Source organism: Myotis nattereri, assembly GCF_964212035.1.
Source record: "Myotis nattereri genome assembly, chromosome: 1".
NCBI lineage: Eukaryota > Metazoa > Chordata > Mammalia > Chiroptera > Vespertilionidae > Myotis > Myotis nattereri.
The window spans coordinates 135,976,971-135,992,797 of record NC_138075.1 but is presented as its reverse complement, the minus strand read 5'-3'; the positions used below and the strand labels follow the sequence as shown (position 1 = coordinate 135,992,797).

At 38.7% G+C, this 15,827-nt stretch overlaps 1 protein-coding gene across 2 annotated transcripts in view; it reads left to right on the top strand.

Annotated features, from left to right (window-relative positions):
- Nucleotides 1-15,827, top strand: part of NEBL (nebulette) — a 372,828-nt gene that overhangs the window by 288,170 nt on the left and 68,831 nt on the right. Inside the window, exons 6-7 of one of the 2 annotated variants that reach the window (XM_081103925.1) lie at nt 3,724-3,825; nt 4,815-4,916. The exons of the other annotated variant lie outside the window; for it this stretch is intronic. Of the exons in view, the coding sequence (XP_080960051.1) occupies nt 3,724-3,825; nt 4,815-4,916 (204 nt within the window). The remainder of the gene's footprint in view (nt 1-3,723; nt 3,826-4,814; nt 4,917-15,827) is intronic. 2 annotated transcript variants of the gene reach the window in all.

The following is a 15,827-nucleotide window of genomic DNA, read 5'->3' as shown; positions in this document are numbered from 1 at the left end:
GTGGATAGAGCATTGGCCTGCAGACTGAAGGGTCCCAAGTTTGATTCCAGTCAAGGGCACATGTTGGGGTTGTGGGCTCCATTCCCAGTAGAGAGCATGCAGGAAGCAGCCAATCAATGATTCTCTCTCATCATTGATGTTTCTATCTCTCCCTCTCTCTTCCTGTCTTAAATCAATAAATATATATTTAAAAAATGTAAATAGAAATGTATCTAAATGTTTCATTGAAATAAAATAATATAATGCATAGGGAGCCTATCTACTGACCTCTTCATACATGATCATTTTGTATACTTGATATTATTTTTGAAAGAAGGAATGTAGCAATGTTTTATTTTTTAACCCTGCAAGGTTGAAAAGGAAAGATACATGGAATTATCTAGAATACTCATTCATAGTAGTTAACCAGGAAATTCATGTAAATGCAAATTCTTGGGCCTCATTTATTAAAATTCCATTACAAAGTTGGGAATGGACCTCAGAAATCTAAATTTGAAATAAGTACCACAGATGATGCTATTGCAAGAGGTTTGCAGGCAATATTATAAGTGTGTTGTGAAAAATGCAGTTGATAGTGCATTTGTATAGATGTTTAGCTGTATACTTTCAAACCTCGGTTCTTAAAAGTCTCCCATCTCAAACAATTCGGTTCTCCACCAAGTTGTTCACAGAAAAAAATATCTCCATTATGGAACAAAACTTTAGTTCTCTACTTAACAACCCTTTTATACTGATACATCAGCATGACAGAAAGTCTCTCAGGCCACAAAGAAAGGAGAGAATGCAACTTGGTTTACCATTAAACTTCATGTTGTTAACATCTCAGGAAATTGTGCTGTGAATATTTGTGTGTGTGTGTGTGTGTGTGTGTGTATGTTTTGTTGTTTTTTGTTTGTTTGTTTTTGCTTTTGTTGCTGGTGAAATGGATGATTAGCACAGTTGTAAATCATGGAGAGGCCATCAAGGGTGCTAATGTTGCTAAGGTGTGAAAGACACAATGATCACAGGCAATTGAAGAGGTAGAAAAACTGTTGTTGATTTGGATAGAAGAACAGCAGTTAGCCAGTGACAACATTTTGGAGGCAGTGATATTTGAAAAAGTGAAGATATTGCATACTGACTTCCCGAAAGATACCCCTGGGACAAGTGCTGAAAGTGATTTGTGAAAGGCTACTAGGGGGTGGTTCAATAAATTTAAGAAAAGATGTGTTTGTTTATAGATTAAGCAGTACATTAGACATTTATATAAGAAAGGTTAAAACGGAATCATCTGCAGGTCTGGAATGGATTTACATTATTTCTAATGGGAAATAATTATTTCCAATTCACATTATTTCTAATGGGAAACAATGATTCAGTTTTCAAACAAATCACTTCTTGAACAGCCTCTGGAATGAATTAAATTCAAGAGCTGAGGTTTCACTGTACTTCCGTGTTCCACCTAGATCTGTGCCTTTAAAAAATATACATGAATTTCTGAAACCATTACCATGACCTCTGCATTATAACTTTAGTAGAATATATAATTATACGAGGGGCCCAGTGCACAAATGAGTGCACCTTGAAAGGAACTGTGGGCCGTGAGGGTGCTGTGAGCACAGGGGTGAGTCTCAGCCCATCCTCAGTGCCCCTGCCCGGCTTCTCCCGCTGTGGCCCCAGGTCCCCTGTCTGCTGGCAGCCCCGCTCCCGCTATTCCCACATGCTGATGGTGCCAGCCCTGCTTGCACCTGCTGACGGCGTGTAGCGATTGGGGCTGGCACCAGCAGCGGGTACAAGCAGGGCCTACTTCGTCAGTGGATGTGTGGTGGCTGCTGTCCTAATTTCCCCTCAGGAGCAGGGGGAGGTGGAGAAGCCCTCAAGGGTGATCGGGGCTAGCAGCCACTGCTCACACCCACTGACAGAGCCAAGCAATTGGGACTGTTGCCGGATGCCGGCAGTGGGTATGAGCAAAGCCGGGACCAGCAGTGGGTGCAAGTGGCAGCTGCCAGCCCCGATTGCCCCTCAGGAGCAGGGGGAGGTGGAGAAGTCCTGATGGATGATTGGGGCCAGCAGCCGCTGCTCGCATCCGCTGACGGCACTGAGTGATTGGGGCCAGCAGCAGTTGTGAGCGGTGGCTCCGGTGCCAGCAGTGGGTGTGAGTGGGGCTCGTGCCGGCAGCAGGTACTAGCGCCAGGTGGGACTGTGGCATGCGGGAGCAGAGAATTTTCAGTAACCACCAGAGGCTCGCCCCAGTGACAGCAACCAGTGCCCTGCCTTGGTTTGGTGCCCCCACTCACCTGCTCCACCATCCCGCCACGGCCCATGCCCGCCATGTTCCGTGCGTGCCCCCTGGTGGTCAGTGCACATCATAGCGACCGGTCGTTCGGCTATTCAGTTGTTCTGCCATTTGGTCTATTTGCATATTAGGGATATATATATATAATCTCCTACATAATAAAAGTCTAATATGCAAATTGGCCAAATGGTGGAATGACTGGATGATATGATGCACACTGACCACCTGGGGGCAGAAGCTCAATTTAGGAGCTTCCCCCTGGTGGTCAGTGTGCTCCCACAGGGGGAGCACTGCTCACCCAGAAACCAGCCTCACAGCTGGTGAGCACAGCGGTGGTGGTGGGAGCCTCTCTCGCCTCCATGGCAGCGCTAAGGATGTCCGACTGCTGACTTCTCCCAAGGGCTCCTGTACTGCAAGAGGGTGCAGGCTGGGCTGAGGGGACCCCCCCTTCCCAGTGCATGAAATTCATGCACTGGGCCTCTAGGATATAGATATAGATATAGATATAGATATAGATATAGATATAGATATAGATATATTAGACAAGTTGACCAGGCCTTGGTGATATTGCCAAGTAGAACTGCATCTGGAGGATAGCTAAGTGTTCTTTCAAATCATGACTGGTCTCAGGAAATAGAGAAGGGGACATATTGGTGAAGTGTTGACCATTGGACATTATACTGGTTCACTTCGGGTCTATTCTTACTTGTCAGTCCAGTTAATCTAAATGACCACTGCTATCTAGAGTACCTTTGGCAAAATTTATGCATATTTTTCTTTTAAAATCTCCGTTTTCCACATTTTAGTTTGTGCTGAATGTGCATTTGGAGGATGAATATTCCTGAATGTAATTGCTTTTATTTGGGGATGATCAAGTCATTGCAATGTTATTTAATAGGTAATAAAACTATCGGTGTCCAACACTAGGATTTCCAGATGTGGGCATTTGAATAGTCTAGTCAGAGAATGGAGAGAAAGGTATGGTTGGCAGGGTGAAAGTTAGAAAGTTACAGAACTTCACACACCCTGCCCCCACAGAAGTGATTTTCTATATCCATGCACTGGGCTTATCCTGCATCCACTGGTGCAGAGACTGTATGAGGGGCAAGTGAAAGCCTTGATGAGGATGTTATTTATGTGAGTATCAGTATGCACACTTAGACACAATGGCATGCATATGAGGGGAACGTATATGAAATCCTATAAGAATAGTTTTGTGCCAAGGTCTTGGGCTCATATTTTTTATGTTGTATAAATTTGATTCATATGTAATAATGATAGTGAGGTATAGGTATAGTAAAAAGAGAATATATCTATCCAAATAAATTTTGCATTAAATGTCAGTTGGCTTTCTAAGGTGATTGTAACAAGGGTAAATGATGTTGTGGCATTAGGCTATGTGAAATTAGTAATTTATTTTTTAAAATCAAAATTGTCTCTTTGATCAGATTTCTTATAGAAAAGATATGCAGGACACCCACATGTATAATGCAGAGCTCAACAGACCAGACATCAAGATGGCAACGCAGATCTCCAAGATCGTAAGCAATGTAATTGCTCTTTCTTATCTTGAGCGGAAATGATTTCTTATTTTTTGCAGGAACAAAGCATGGCTTTGGCAGTTTCATGGTTAATTTAATGAGTGAAATTAATCATCTCAATTTTTGAATCTGAATTATCCATTTAATCCTGTAAATAATTTGGGTATATGCAGAAGCTGCTAAAACACAACTTTTGACTATGACTAGTATTACCATACTTTTTGATCAATATATAGATATATAGTATTCAGGTATAAGACAGCATTCAAATGTTCCAGTTTGAAAGTCAAGTTGTTAGTAATCTGGTCCCATATTATCTCTTACCTCACCTTGTCCAAAAGAACTTCAGTTGCCTTGTTCTTATCTTGTTGCTGTTCATTTGTAGATTCTGTTCTGCCAACATTTATCCTTGCATGTTTCCTACACCACAGAGGTATTTCTTATGTTCTCTAAGACATCCTCCTTGATTAATATTTTTTTGAACATTCCTAATACCTGGTTTAAAATGATGTCTTAATTTGAACCAAATACTTAAGTAATAGGCTTTACACACCTTAAAAATTAATAATCAATAATTATTTTCTAACTTCAACTGCATGTTAATCAACTAGGGTTAGATCAGTTCCTGAGACTAAACAAAGCCATAAAAGCTATCTGTATGTAGAAGACAGAGTCTCAATTACTCAGAAATTTCTTATTTTTCCAGTTTATAGATACAATGATGATGATGATTGGATACATGGCTCAAAATGAGTAATTATTTTACTACAGAAATGTTGACTTTATTTAGATAGCCATATTATAAAATCAATTTCTTCTTTAGCATTCAGTATTTTAGAATTTGATGAGCTGTAAGGAATATTTTTATGGACTGAGGGTCTTTTATCTATCATCTATCTATCTATCTATCTATCTATCTATCTATTTGTGGCTAGTGTCAATGTAATTCTTAATTGGAAAGTAGAAATATTTAACATTCTCTCATTTATTCATTTTAGGCAGAATACAAGAAAGGCCAAGGAGTAATGAATAAAGAGCCTGCTGTAATTGGAAGACTAGATTTTGAACATGCTGTTGAAGCTTCTAAACTTTCTAGTCAAGTAAGACTGTACTCATGATTTCACAATGATTTTATTCAGAGATTTTGTTTCTAGCAGCACAGGAAAATATTTCATATTAGATAATATCTTTACTTTCAAGAATATGCAAAGATAATGTTTCTGAAACTATTTCAGATAGGATTACAATAATTATAAATTTCAGTATGAAAAAAATAAGTCCATTTTAAGCATGAAACAAAGTTTTCTTTTCTCTCAGCTCAAATTCTAACCTTTTTTGATGAGTTTAGCCATATTGTCATATTTCTCAGGATTTCTACAATTTAGCAGTAGTCATACCAAAAAATGAAATTTCTATTTATCTATCTACACACTCACTCTTTAGCTGAGTAATAAAGCATTAGTTTCTTCATTTTTAAATGCTTTAGTTTAATCATGAACTAAACAAGAGTGATGGAAATGAAGAAAACTTTGAAATCTTATTGAAGAACATAAAACAAAATCGGAAAAAGTGTAAAGACATGGCATGTTTTTGGTTGAAATTCTCAATAGATAAAAATTTCAATTCTTCCCAAATTAATATATGTGTGTGTGTGTGTGTGTGTGTGTACACATACATACATACACCTACATGTCATGCAATTTTTATTATATTGCAACAGGTTTGAAGAAATATGGATAAAATGATCTTAGAGTTTGAATGAAAAGGAAATGCCTGAAAATAGCTCTTAAAAGTATGAAAATGAAGACCAGTGAGGGAGAACTTAAGTTATAAGTTACCATAGCATAATATAAAACCACTGAAATTAAATCAATATGGGATTGGTATAGTAAGAGATAAATAATTAGTAGGATGAAAAGGGAATCCTGAAATAGACTCCAATATGTATTAAAACTTAATATATGATAAAAGTGTTGGTTCAAGTCAGTGGGAAAAAGTTGGATTAGTTAATAAATGGTGCTGACATAACTGGTCATCCATCAGAGTAAAAATAAAATTGGACCTGAACCTTAAACCATATAAAAAATGAATTCCAGATGGATTAACTATGTGAATGTAAACAATAAAATAACTTTAAAATCTTAAAAAGAAAACCCAGGAGACCATACATATCAAATAGAGATAACAGAGTTGTTTTTAAATAAGACTAGAGATGGTGCGGGAGGTAGTGGGGTGTGGGCAGACTAGAAGAGGTCAATGGGGGGGAAAGGGGACATATGTAATTCAATAATATTTTAAAAAATAAATAAAAAATAGATGTACTTGACTATAAAACAATTTAAAATTCTTTCAATGGAAAAAGATAACATTTGCAAAGTCAACAATATGATATCATACAGTAAGTTTTATATGCTTAAAGTGCTTTCAACTTTGAAAATATTCATTCTTCAAGTTTCAAATGTCCTAATTACATTTCACCATGAAGAGATGTAAATGAGGAAAACTATAACTGAAGAACAAAAAATGATAAGAGTTTATCATATGGAGAAGGTAGTGTCTGAGAATTTTTGTAGTTGCTGTTGTTAATCCTCACCCAAGGATATGTTTTCAGTTGATTTTTAGAAAGAGGAAGGGTGGAGGGGGCAAAAGGGAAGAGAGCAAAACATTGATGTGAGAGAGGCACATCTGTTGGTTGCCTCCTGCAAGCGCCCTGACTCAGGCTGGGAACAGAACCTGCAACCCAAGTGCATGCTCTAACCATCAGCCAGGGAGAGCTCTTAAATATAAAAAGAAGAGCAGTGGTCTTCAAATATTTATAATGCGTATGATGACAGCATTTTAATATCTGGAATACACAAGTTCTTTCATATTGAAAAAAAAGGATTAGCCACTCCGTAGAAAAATGAGCAAAGGAGGTGAATAGGCAGGTCGCAGGCGAGCAAATATAAATAGACAGTAAACATGAAAAAAATGTTCATATTTATTTGTAGATAGGGAAATGCAATAAAGTAAACACAAAATGATTTTTAAACCATCTTGTTCTGTGTATGGAAAGGACATCATTGAGGGTGGCATACTTAGAAAGGTTTGTGTGGAAGGTAGGTTTGAGCTAAGTTGGACTTAGAAAGCTGTGCTCAGAGGAGGACCCCAAATAAAGTTTGGGAATGTGCATGACAGAGGAGAGAGGTCTGACACCAGAGGCAGATGACCTAGCAAGGAGATGCGGGTCATAAATACCACGGGAATTTGGGAGGAGTTGAGATGCTGTGTGATGATAAATGGGCAGTGTTTATTCATTTGGACTTCAGGCCATACTTACAGATTGGAGTAGGGATTTTGGAATGTAAAAAGGGGGAGCTTTTAATTTTTTTAATTTTTATTTTTTTATTGATTAAGTTATTACATATGTGTCCTTTTCCCCCACGTTACCCTCTATCCCCCCCACTCATGCCCTCACCCCCCTGTTGTTCGTGTCCGTTGGTTAGGCCTATATGCTTGCATGTAAGTCCTTTGTTGATCTCTCCCCTTAGCCCACCCTCCCCTAACTTCCCTCTAAGGCCCGACAGTCCAATCAATGCCTCTCCGTCTCTGGATCTGTCCTTCTTCGTCAGTTTATGTTGTTCATTATATTCCACAAATGAGTGAGATCATGTGGTATTTATCTTTCTCTGACTGGCGTATTTCACTTAGCATAATGCTCTCCAGTTCCATCCATGCTGTTGCAAATGGTAAGAACTCCTTCTTTTTTATTGCAGCGTAGTATTCCATTGTGTAGATGTACCACCGTTTTTTAATCCACTCATCTACTGATGGGCACTTAGGCTGTTTCCAGATCTCAGCTATGGTGAATTGTGCTGCTATAAACATAGGGTGCATATGTCCTTTCTAATTGGTGTTTCTGGTTTCTTGGGATATATTCCTAGAAGTGGGATCACTGGGTCAAATGGGAGTTCCATTTTTAGTTTTTTGAGGAAACTCCATACTGTTCTCCACAGTGGCTGCACCAGTCTGCATTCCCACCAGCAGTGCACGAGGGTTCCTTTTTCTCTACATCCTCTCCAGCACTTGTCGTTTGTGGATTTGTTGGTGATAGCCATTCTGACAGGTGTGAGATGGTACTGCATTGTTGTTTTGATTTGCATCTCTCGGATGATTAGTGACTTTGAGCATGTTTTCATATGTCTTTTGGCCTTCCTTCTTTCTTCTTTTGAAAAGTTTCTATTTAGGTCCGTTGCCCATTTTTTGATTGGGTTGTTTATCTCCCTTTTGTTAAGTTGTATGAGTTCTTTGTAAATGTTGGAGATTAAACCCTTATCAGTGATAACAGTGGCAAATATGTTCTCCCATGCAGTGGGCATTCTTGTTGTTTCGTTGAGGGGGAGCTTTTTAGAGATGAATTCAGAAAAGGAGCCCCAGTATAACTTCTCCCCATTTTAACTGTCAGCTTTCACGTAGCCTCAAATTTCAGGTGAGAAAAGCGTTAGCACAGAAAATTTTGGGCAGAAAAGCGTTGTGAAGAAAATAATATTTAAGGCGGGTTAATGTGGCAACACTACAGGAAACGCTGGCCTCACAAGAGGCCAAAGTTCTAGAGGCCAGCTGGGATATTCCCGTGACAATCCACACACAGAGTAGACAGACCTGAAAAGACTTGAGGGCCGTGGTGTGGAAATGAGACAGAGGGAGGGACAAGTCAGGGACGCCCAAATGTAAGTGTCTCATATTGATTGGTTTACAGTTCTAGGCACTTTTACTTACTAAACACCTTTGTGAGTCAGGAGGCTGATGTTACACTAAGAAACTGGGGACATTCTAATTAGGGCCGGAAGTGCTTCTCATTCCCAATAACGCCTGTTGAAGAAGTGGGAAGTATTGGCAATACTTCTGGTATTGCTTTAGATTTCTAGCATAACTACCTGACTTCTTACGATTTCAGCCTTTTCTGGGGGCAAAGGTCCCCCCGCTCAATTTTTTAGGAGAAGCAGCAGATTCTAGGGAAGCTGTATGGTTTGGTTGAGTAGTTAAGTGCCGGGAGCCGGTCCATGCTTGCTGTTTCAAGGGACCTGGCATATATGGCATACTGTTCTTAATATGTTTGCTCACCTTCTTGGCACTATGTGTTTTAACCAAGGTCTATGAGAAAGGTTGTTTCCCCAGGTAGGGATTTTCCCCTGAAGTTAGGGAGGGAATAAAACCTCTTAACTAAGTGCCAGGTGGGTAATTAATCACTTTAACTATGAACAATCATGCTTAAGCTACATAATCTTTACTCCCTGGAATGGAGATAAGAAACGCCCTAACCTTTGTAATAGAGATTGATAGGATTGGAATCAACTGGTATAAATACAGTTGAAACAAGACTACAGCAGACAGAACTTAGAAGACAGAGAGAGAGACAGAACCTAGGCACAGAACCTACACAGAACATTCTCTAGGGACAGAAGAACTTCGCTGGAGAGAACATGGCAAAAGATCCTGGACAGAAACTGGCCTCAGAACCTAGAGACAGAACCTAGCGAGAGAACATGGCAAAAGATCCTGGACTGAACCTGACTACAGAAATTGGCAAGAGAACCTGACTAGAACCTGGTGACTGAACCTGGCTGGAGAACCTGGACAGAACCTGGCTGGAGAACCTAGCGAGGGAACATGTCTACAGAACCTGGCTGGAGAACCTGGAGAACCTAGCAAGAGACCATGGACACAGAACCTGGCTGGAGATCCTAAGCAGAACCTCTCTGGAGATCGAGACCAGAACTTGGCTGGAGATCCTGGCTAGGCTGCTGATCAACTGAACGCTGTCTCCGTGTCATTCCTTCTTCGCCGACTCCGTCTATGCCTTTGGGAACCCCTGGACCTGCTGGGGTTGGACCCCGGCAGTTAAGAAATGGGCTCTGAGCTGCCCAAGTTGAATGCCCGTTTCTGCCACTTGCTCTTTAAGTGACCTTGTGCTCATCCTTAGCTTCTCTATCTATAGTTCCCTCAAAGGTAAAGTGGGTATGACAGCAATCCCCACTTTTTTGGCTTGTTGTGAGGGTTCAATGAACTACTGTGAGTAAAGCACTTCGAGGGCTGCCTGGCCCATAGAAACACTACGTAATTTCATAGGCATGATTTTGCAGTAGACGTTCAGAATCATTTTCCACTTCATGTTTTGACATGAATTCACATACAGAATGAAGCAGGAATAGCAACATTGGCTATTAGATGCTGGTCTTAAATTCCCTCCTTCACAATTTTATTTGAAGGTACTTAGAAGAAAGTTTTGATATCTGAGCTTTTATTTTCTCACTTTAAATTCAGTCACCCCAAATCTTTCCATTTGATTTCTACATGAATTTTAAGGCAGTTATATATATATATATATAAAAAAAATCTCCAGTCATTAGCAACAGATGATCAAGTACTTAAGCAAATTGTAATGTGCACATTATATCATCTTTATTTTTTTCTGGCATTCTTACTGATCTCATGGTATAAGATCATCAGAAAAGGGGAAAACTGTTAAGATGAATATATAGGATTTCTGCAATGAACTCAGGGTGTTGCATTTGTTTTTTCAGGTGTACCAACTAGAAACAAGGGCAGAAGGTGCAGTTGCTTATTTTCATTGACAACTGTGAAAATCATGTATTGTCTTGCTTTTAAACTAATGACAGATTGCTTATACAGGGGCACTCAAAGGCAAATAAATACATAGGAAGGAAATGCTTTAGGAAGGCGTTTTTTTTCAAGAAATGCTTTAGGAAGGCGTTTTTTAAGAAATGATTTAGGGAAGCGGGGAAAGTGGGAGCAGGATGCAGGAAGAAAAGACCAAGACAATACCAGAGGGCTTGTGTGAGAGAAGGTGATGATGAGGCCGTGCTCATGGTGGAGGGATAAGACCTGCCTGGTGTAAGGATGAGAACGAGGAAGCCAGTGGCAGAGTTCTCCCCTTTTATCTGTAACTGAGCTGTGGGATTGATTGGACTCGGTAAAGGCAATGGAATTACATAGCAGACTCTCCCTATGTTAACTTGTGTACAATAGTTTTGCTCCCATAGTTGTAAAGTTGCCTTTTTTAAGACTTAGGAGAAACATAACATTATGGTCAAGTAATTAAAAGAAAATCAGTAAAAAAATGAAATAAATTTTATGTACCAAAATAAAGAGATTGTTGTATTTATGAGTGTCTCAAACGTTAAGTGTAGGAACTATTAAAATCATCTTAAAACATTCTAAGAGCAGTTAATTTGTTAATCTATTCATATATCATCTTCATTTATTTCTTGGAATTTATCTATAATGAATGGGATTCTTTAGTTTGTAATATCAAAGGAAAATTGTTGTATTATATATAATAATAATTAGTATTTGTTTTAAAATTTCATTTGCTGTATTGATAAGAATGTGTTTTAAACCTAAAAAAAAATCACATTTTATATTTCTATTAACATTTAATAATAAGCATTATAAGCATTGTTTTTAAATTGTAAGGGGTAGTCATTGGTTTAAGGAATGTCTCATTTCCCCTCCTGGCAAGTACTCTGTCCACCAACCTTCTCACACCCAAGTATTGGCTTCAATGTCACATCCTTGATTTGCCAACTTAAATAGTACCACTCTCTCTGTTCTTTTTTATAGTTCTTAACACAAATTTTAATATTCACATATATGTATATGTATGTTTTAGATATCTGCATTATTTACCGCACAGTAGGCTCTGTGGGCACAGGGTTTATATGTATTTCATCTACCATTATAGAATGGCATAGAGTAGGTGTTCAATAAATATATATATATATATATCAAATGAACAAATTTATCGAGATCATCCACATTTGGTGCAAAATCAGTAAGATATTATTTTGTTACGGAAGTGAGGACACAAATGTTATCTTGTCTAAAATTCAGACTTAAAATGTTATTGATTTTATGATGAATTTTACATAAAAATCTATTTTATTCTCTTGCTTGACAGTGTTTCCAATTCAGTTTTATCCAGCATTGGAAGGAATTAATGCCTATAGATATTTGGCATTGTGCTATCTGTTTACTTGTCATTTTCACTAATAATTAAGCTATACTTACCACATTTTCCATTTCTTTTCTAATATTTGTTTCTATAGTCATGATGAAAAGTTTTTGTTCAGGGTCTGCTTTTTTCTGCCTTTTCTGACTCATTGTGAATCTGAGCCATAGATGTTGTCAGAAGCCTATACTCCCTTGTGGTATAGAAGTCTGTCTTCAGACTGTTGAAACACTGCCTTGTGCAGATGCGGCACTAAAGAACTAATATAAGTTACATCATTGTAATTTAACAGTTCCAGTGTTTTCTCTGAGTGTGGTCTCCGAAAGCCCTGCTAAGTCTGTTAATTTTTTTAAAAAACACTAAGACATTTAACCCTAAATACCTATCCACATTTTTAAAAAGTTGGTAGCCTAGCCAGTTTCTCTCAGTGGTTAGAGCATTAGCCCAGCCACTGAAGGACTGCAGGTTTGATTCTGGTCAAGGGTAGGTACCTTGGTTGCAGGCTTCATCTGGGAACATGCGGGAGGCAACCAATCAATGTGTCTCTCTCACATTGATATTTCTCTCTCTCTCTCTCTGCCTCTCCTCCTCCCTTACATGGCCTCTAAAAAAGCTCAATGGAAAAAATATATCCTCGAGTGAGGATTAACAACAACAACAAAACGTTGGTAAACATCAGCACCATCCTATATAATAAAAGGGTAATATGCAAATTGACCCTAACAACAGAACGACTGGGAATGACTGGTAACTATGATACACACTGACCACCAGGGGGCAGACGCTCAATACAGGACCTGCCCCCTGGTGGTCAGTGCGCTCCCACAGGGGGAACTCTGCTCAGCCACAAGCCAGGCTGATAGCTGCCAGTACAGAGGTGGTGGCGGGAGCCTCTCCTGCCTCCGCAACAGCACTATGGATGTCTGACTGCAGCTTAGGCCTGATCCCTGCTGGCAAGCGACATCCCCCGAGGGCTCCCGGGCTGCCAGAGGGATGTCTGACTGCCAGCTTAGGTCCAGTCCCCCGGGGAGTGGGCCTAAACCAGCAGGTGGTCATCCCCCGAGGGGTCCCAGACTGCGAGAGGACACAGGCCGGGCTGAGGGACCCTCCTGAGTGCACAAATTTTTGTGCACTGAGCCTATAGTAAGATATAATCATCATTAAAGTAAAATCAGTCATAGGTATAAGTAACTTTTATTTGTTTCCGAAATAATTGATTTAGGTAAGAGATAATATTATGTCTTAAAACCAAAGCAGAATCTCTCAACACCTCTTTTTGTCTCATATGGTCTTAAAACTGGAGATCCTTTGTTCCATGTTTGAGTCACCAGTTATAATCAAAGAAAAACTTTGCCTTGATCCCTTAGGAGATGTGAGTGTACATGAAGAGGTAGACACTCAGATGTGTGAGCTGTGTGTTGAAAATAGGAGAGAATGCTGGGTATGCAGGTGTAGTTTGTGAGTTAACAAGTCAGAAGGTGAGCAATAGGAACCATTTAAATCATTTGGCTATTTTCTTAGTTTACTTATGTGCAATCCTTACTGAAAGAGGTAAGAAATGGTTGGGTGTCAGTGTCCGGTAAATGCATTTTTTAATATAATGCAGTTATCATACTTTGTGGCTAATTAATGAGGGAAATTCTTGCATTTTTCTTTCTTAGGGACTTTTGAATCAAATCATGCAGAGTACTGAAGGTTAGAGTAAGATAAATTTCACAACCCTTTGCTCATTATTACATTCATTAATAAGGGTATGAATGACAGGTGTACTTTAAATAATTAGTCCCACACTACAGGAATAACCTGTTAGACAGCATTTTAAAATTCAAATTTTAATGTGTGTAGCCTAATGCAAAACAGTGGCAGAAATCTTAAAAAATAAAGTTCTCATTAAAATCTATTTTAACATTTTATTTTAACACAGAACACGTATGTGCCCATTTATTTCACCAACATTTTGATGTAGTGACAAGTCTTTTTCTTCATAAACAAATCTTCAGTTTGGAGTTCTGTGTTGTTTTTTCTTGCAAATCATACTCATATTGCATTGTTTATGAGTTGAATTTTGAAAGACATTTTAAAGAGATATATTGCTAATCTATCTGAGCTCTAGATATATATGCCCCTTCCTGGCTTTTCTGGTTGTCCTTGACCACCCTTATTTTAACAACAATTTCTTTGAATTTGTAATTGCCTTCATTAAGTCTTTCAGAGAAATAACAGTTTTCATAGAGATAATAAAACTCTTTTTGCAATAAATTTGCCAGTGTTCACAACATTAAATTAAATTATGTAATTATAATAAGTACAACTAGCATAAACAGGATGGGGGACAAACTCAGTTGACTCCTAGCCAGTGTACAGCTGGATTACAGCATACCAATGGGAGCAAAAATGCTGGAGCTTACTTCTAAACCATCTGTAAGTGTGTGATTCAATCAGATTTGCTTTGGAGAGAGATGACTGACACCAGTCTCCACAGAGTGTGTCTGGGTCATATCCCTGTTCCCATCCTCAGGTAAGAACTCAACACAGGCTCAATGTTTAATGAGTAGAGGAAGGGATTAATTATTACAACTTAGATTGTTACTGCTTTTCAGAAAGGTACCTTTACTCAGGAAGAGTGAATGCCAGGTTTAATGACATGAGAATTTATCAGGTTAATTTCCAAGTCACACCCTCCTCTGTGTTGCCTGTGTTCCTAGTGTAGTCATGCTGGGACAATACGGTGCACAAGGAAAGTACGCTGGGCTCTGTGGGCACAAGGATTATATAACCTGTATTTGCTATTTAGCTGATACATAACTCAGATACTCATGGTGCCTGGGGTTGGGGAATATGCATAGTCAAAAGAAAACTTGGTGCAAGCCCATAGTACACAGTAGGATCAGCTGATTAGTTAAATAGTTACCAGCCAAGAGTGTTCTGGACACCACGGCCATCAGTCAGAATGTTTTACTAAGTTAAGTGGAGAGTGTTGGTGAGTCTGGCCGAGTCAGGAGTTCCATTCAAGGGGAAATCAGTTAAGAGAGCCCACCATCATTGTCCAGGGAATAGCGGTTAGGCACTAAAAAGCTAGAGAGAAACACAATCACCAATTAAAATATCTTGAAGGTTCCCTAGCAAAGGGGTGTTAAGGGTACAAAGACAGTGAAATTGTGTGTTTAGGGCAGGGGCAAATATGGCAAATTTTTCCATTGGTGCCAGCTACTGTGGAAAATAGTGAATGAACTCCAAATTTATTTCATTGGTGATATTGTCCACGATTTCAAGACATAAAATAATTTCTTTTAATTCAGAGCGTTTCTTGTTTTAGGGAGACCTCACCAAATAATTAGAATAAATGAGGTTTTGCTTGAATTTAAATGGTAATGTGAATATCAGAAAGTTTATTGGCAAATGGAACCACAACAGAAAATATTTGCTGAAAGGCATCTTGAAATATTTTCCAAAAGTACTACTATCAAAATTTTACTAGCTCTCTTCCGTAGATTCCAGACACATGTCCCTCAGAGAGACAACACAGACTCAATTAAAATAGCCATCTCCAAATTACTTTTTAATAAACACTCTTTTAAGGCACAGCCTTACTGTGTATGCATAAAGGTACATTATGAGAATGTTGTAAAATATTATAAGAATTATAACGGTAAAAATGTTATAAGAGAACAAAACAGCTTACATTTGCTTCTGAAGTCTGTGCATCCTTTCCTGGCTACAGAAATCAAAGGGGATGTGAAATTTGAGTAGTTAGTCTTTTGTTTGTTTGTTTTTGGTAAAGAACTTGTGTCTATATAGTTAGTTCTCATAGCATACAGTTATTTTCCTCTATCCATGGAGCAAAGTACAGTTCTGTAGAATAACTTGATAATCTTCCTTTGGTTGCCCTAAGATTACTTATAAAAATGAGAAAATAATTTAGAATAAATATTAGAATTAATTTTATTGCTGAATATAACTGTGGAGTTGAAGCAGAGGAACAAAAAATGACATTAATTAG